At 40.8% G+C, this 2,905-nt stretch overlaps 2 protein-coding genes and 1 long non-coding RNA gene across 4 annotated transcripts in view; 1 reads left to right on the forward strand and 2 right to left on the reverse strand.

The window, feature by feature from the left end:
* Nucleotides 1–2,144, forward strand: part of hvcn1 (hydrogen voltage-gated channel 1) — a 24,735-nt gene extending 22,591 nt beyond the window's left edge. Inside the window, exon 6 of the mRNA XM_019867470.1 lies at nt 1,896–2,144. Coding sequence (XP_019723029.1) covers nt 1,896–1,952 — 57 coding nt within the window. The 3' untranslated portion in view covers nt 1,953–2,144. The remainder of the gene's footprint in view (nt 1–1,895) is intronic.
* Nucleotides 2,064–2,905, reverse strand: part of tctn1 (tectonic family member 1) — a 25,951-nt gene continuing 25,109 nt past the window's right edge. Inside the window, exons 9-10 of one of the 2 annotated variants that reach the window (XM_019867468.1) lie at nt 2,194–2,343; nt 2,064–2,144 (exon numbers count right to left, since the gene is read on the reverse strand). In XM_019867468.1, coding sequence (XP_019723027.1) covers nt 2,197–2,343 — 147 coding nt within the window. In that variant the 3' untranslated portion in view covers nt 2,064–2,144; nt 2,194–2,196. Of the gene's footprint in view, nt 2,344–2,905 lie in introns of both variants that reach the window. The other variant, XM_019867467.1, reaches the window with a different exon arrangement.
* Nucleotides 2,396–2,905, reverse strand: part of LOC109514398 (uncharacterized) — a 1,158-nt gene continuing 648 nt past the window's right edge. Inside the window, exon 2 of the long non-coding RNA XR_002167983.1 lies at nt 2,396–2,501. This is a non-coding gene — a long non-coding RNA (uncharacterized LOC109514398). The remainder of the gene's footprint in view (nt 2,502–2,905) is intronic.

The raw sequence follows: 2,905 nt of genomic DNA on the forward strand, positions 1-2,905 counted from the left end.
GGACAAAAACCAGCTTGTATCCAATGACTCGTCTCCGTTCAACGCATTGGGACAACCTACCCTGAACTCTCGAGACGCTCGGCGTCCGGGCAGTTGACGCTCTGCGGACGCTCAGCGTCCACTGCTTAAAGCACAGCGAAGCTGCAGGAATGAATAAGAAGGGAGTCGCATCGTAACCAGTAAGAAGAAGCTGATTCGGAACAAAAGTTGAGCACCTTGTCGCGCATATTTAGTCAATGATATGTACACACTATGAAATTTACATTCATATATTTGATCACTTATTCTTTGACATTTTAGGGGAAGCTGAGCTTCCCTTGCAGTCTGAGAGCAATCGCCACTGATATATATCATACACACACACACACACACACACACACACACACACACACACACACACACACACACACACACACACACACACACACACACACACACACACACACATATTTTCCGCACTATAGGGCGCACCAAAAAGTCTTCAATTTTCTTAAAAGCTCACCGAGCGCCTTAAAATCCGTTGCGTCTTTTGTATGGTCATTACGGTAATACATCGACTCCAAGATGGCTCCTTCCTGGAGACATGCTTGCAATGTTATAACTTGCTGTTGGTTCAGTGAACTGTGTCGCTGCTTTATTAAATAAGTTTTTGTGACAGCTCCGAAAAAAGGAGAGGTGTGGTGTTAATTTTTTAAAACAGTCTCAACAAATACAGGTACGTCTTTGTCCATCTCCGTGCCTTCATCCGTTCGACTAGAGGCGTTCAAGACCGCCTCCGAAAAACATAAACTGATGATTACTTCAATGAAACTACGAAAATTGAAAATAATACATCAAAACTGAAAAGCAAGCGAGGATTTCACAAAATAAAGTCTATAGCCACCCGTATAGAATTTATTTTGTGATTTCATCATTTGTGAATACACAACAAAGGAATAAATAACTACTACTGACATCTGATCGTAGTAGTCCTGGCGCTATGATCAAGGAAATGCCAATGCGTTTTTCGGAGCCAGTCATGAACGCCTTTCGAGTTGAACGGAAGAGAAGGCACGGAGAGGGACAAAGATTCAACTGTATTTGTTGAAAAAAGGAGAGCTGTGGTTTCTATTTTTTCTTTTAAACGCAGACATTATTAATGGTTTTCACAGTTTCAACAAATACATGTACTGTATGTCTTTGTCCGTCTCCGTGCCTTCTTCCGTTCCACTCGAGAGACGTTCATTGCCGCCTCCAAAAAACGTAAATTAATTATTACTTCAATGAAACCACAAAGAAAATCAAGCGAGGAAATCACAAAATAAATTCTGTAGGGGGGATATAGAATTTATTTTGTGATTTCCTCGCTTGATTTTCTGCTTTGATGCCTTGTTTTCCATTTTCGTAGTTTCATTTAAGTACAGTAATAGTTAATTTACGTTTTCCAGAGGCGGTCATGAACGCCTCTCAAGTTGAACGGACACCTCTCAGGTTGAATGGAAGGAGCGTAGCACCATCTAGGGGATGCATTCGTGATTGCGCCTTATAACGTGAAGTGTCTAATGTATGAAAAAAATTTACAAAATAGCCATTCATTGAAGGTGCGCCTCATTATCCAGTGCGTCTTTTCGTGCGGAAAATACGGTATATGTGTGTACACACACACACACACACACAGAAATGGATCTCCACTGATTCCTGGCAAATACTGTCATTAAATCCTTCAACTAGTTGCCTGCAGCATCCTAACAATCTAGTCTGTGCTTATTAGCAATGATAAAACTAATTTGGAAAAAAAGCAAAGATTCATCCAGTGAATCTCATAACTTAAGACATTTATAGTCACGTGTTGATTTTTACCTGATGTCTCAAACATCAAATTAACTCTTTTTTTTTTCTCTTATCATCTGTCCTAGCAACAAGATAACCAGAAGCTTCAGACACTTCTCAAGATGCATGGCATCGACTTCTGATCGACAATGAATTTAAATGAGTTCATATCATGCAACTTCATGTATTTTTTTTCCGCATAAATCCATGCATTAATTTCTGAATTGTTTGATCTGTTCAGCTTATGATTTCAGTTTTCTATCTTCATGAATAATACTTGATTGTTTTATCCAATCGATTCTTTGCCCTCTATGTAATTACAATTTTCCATTTGGGTATGTGGACTTTCGGACACTTTCTGAGGACAGTCTGGATGAAGTTGCTCAATCAAACAAATGGAAAGAAGAAGTCAATTGGCAGCTTGGCATCAATGGTCGGTGTAGCTCTGTAACCACGAAGGGCGGCAGCAGAAATTTCTTTGAAGCTCACTGAACTCCGAATTGAGAGCGCATCACTGCCTCTGATAAAACCAGCCTATGAAAGAAACAGAAGAGTTCATTAGGATTGCATCTTTTTTTTTTTTTTTAATTCAGTATAAAACTCGAGTGCTTGGGTCTCCAAATTGGTCCAAACTAGATTTACAATCCAATTGGCGCCATCTAGGAGGTCGTTGGTCCTTCCATGCCAAATCACTTACTACAGTGAAACTCCTCTAGAACGAAACCTGCATGGGCGAAAATACCCCCTTATGTGAAAAAATCTTCATGCATTAACACAATTCCCATTCTCCTGCCCCCCATACGACGAAAAACCCCCTGTTGCGTTATACGAAATCATTTTGTCTGCTCCAGCCTCGCGAAGACATTCACTACAACGAAGTCTTATCCAACAGCGACCTCTATTGCTTCGTTCGAAAAAAGGCAACAGCAACCACCACACTGGTTTACATAGTGAACGATGTTTATTTCGGTCACAGCTGCAAGTTTCCTGGACTCAACATACTCATAGCTGCTCTGCCATTGGCTTAACGAGCATCATCCTGGCCTCCGATTGGCCAAGAGGCCACATAGACCTCACTGTCTATGTGTGTAGATAC

Source organism: Hippocampus comes, unplaced genomic scaffold, assembly GCF_001891065.2.
Source record: "Hippocampus comes isolate QL1 unplaced genomic scaffold, H_comes_QL1_v1.1 scaffold2, whole genome shotgun sequence".
In the NCBI taxonomy this organism is placed as follows: domain Eukaryota; kingdom Metazoa; phylum Chordata; class Actinopteri; order Syngnathiformes; family Syngnathidae; genus Hippocampus; species Hippocampus comes.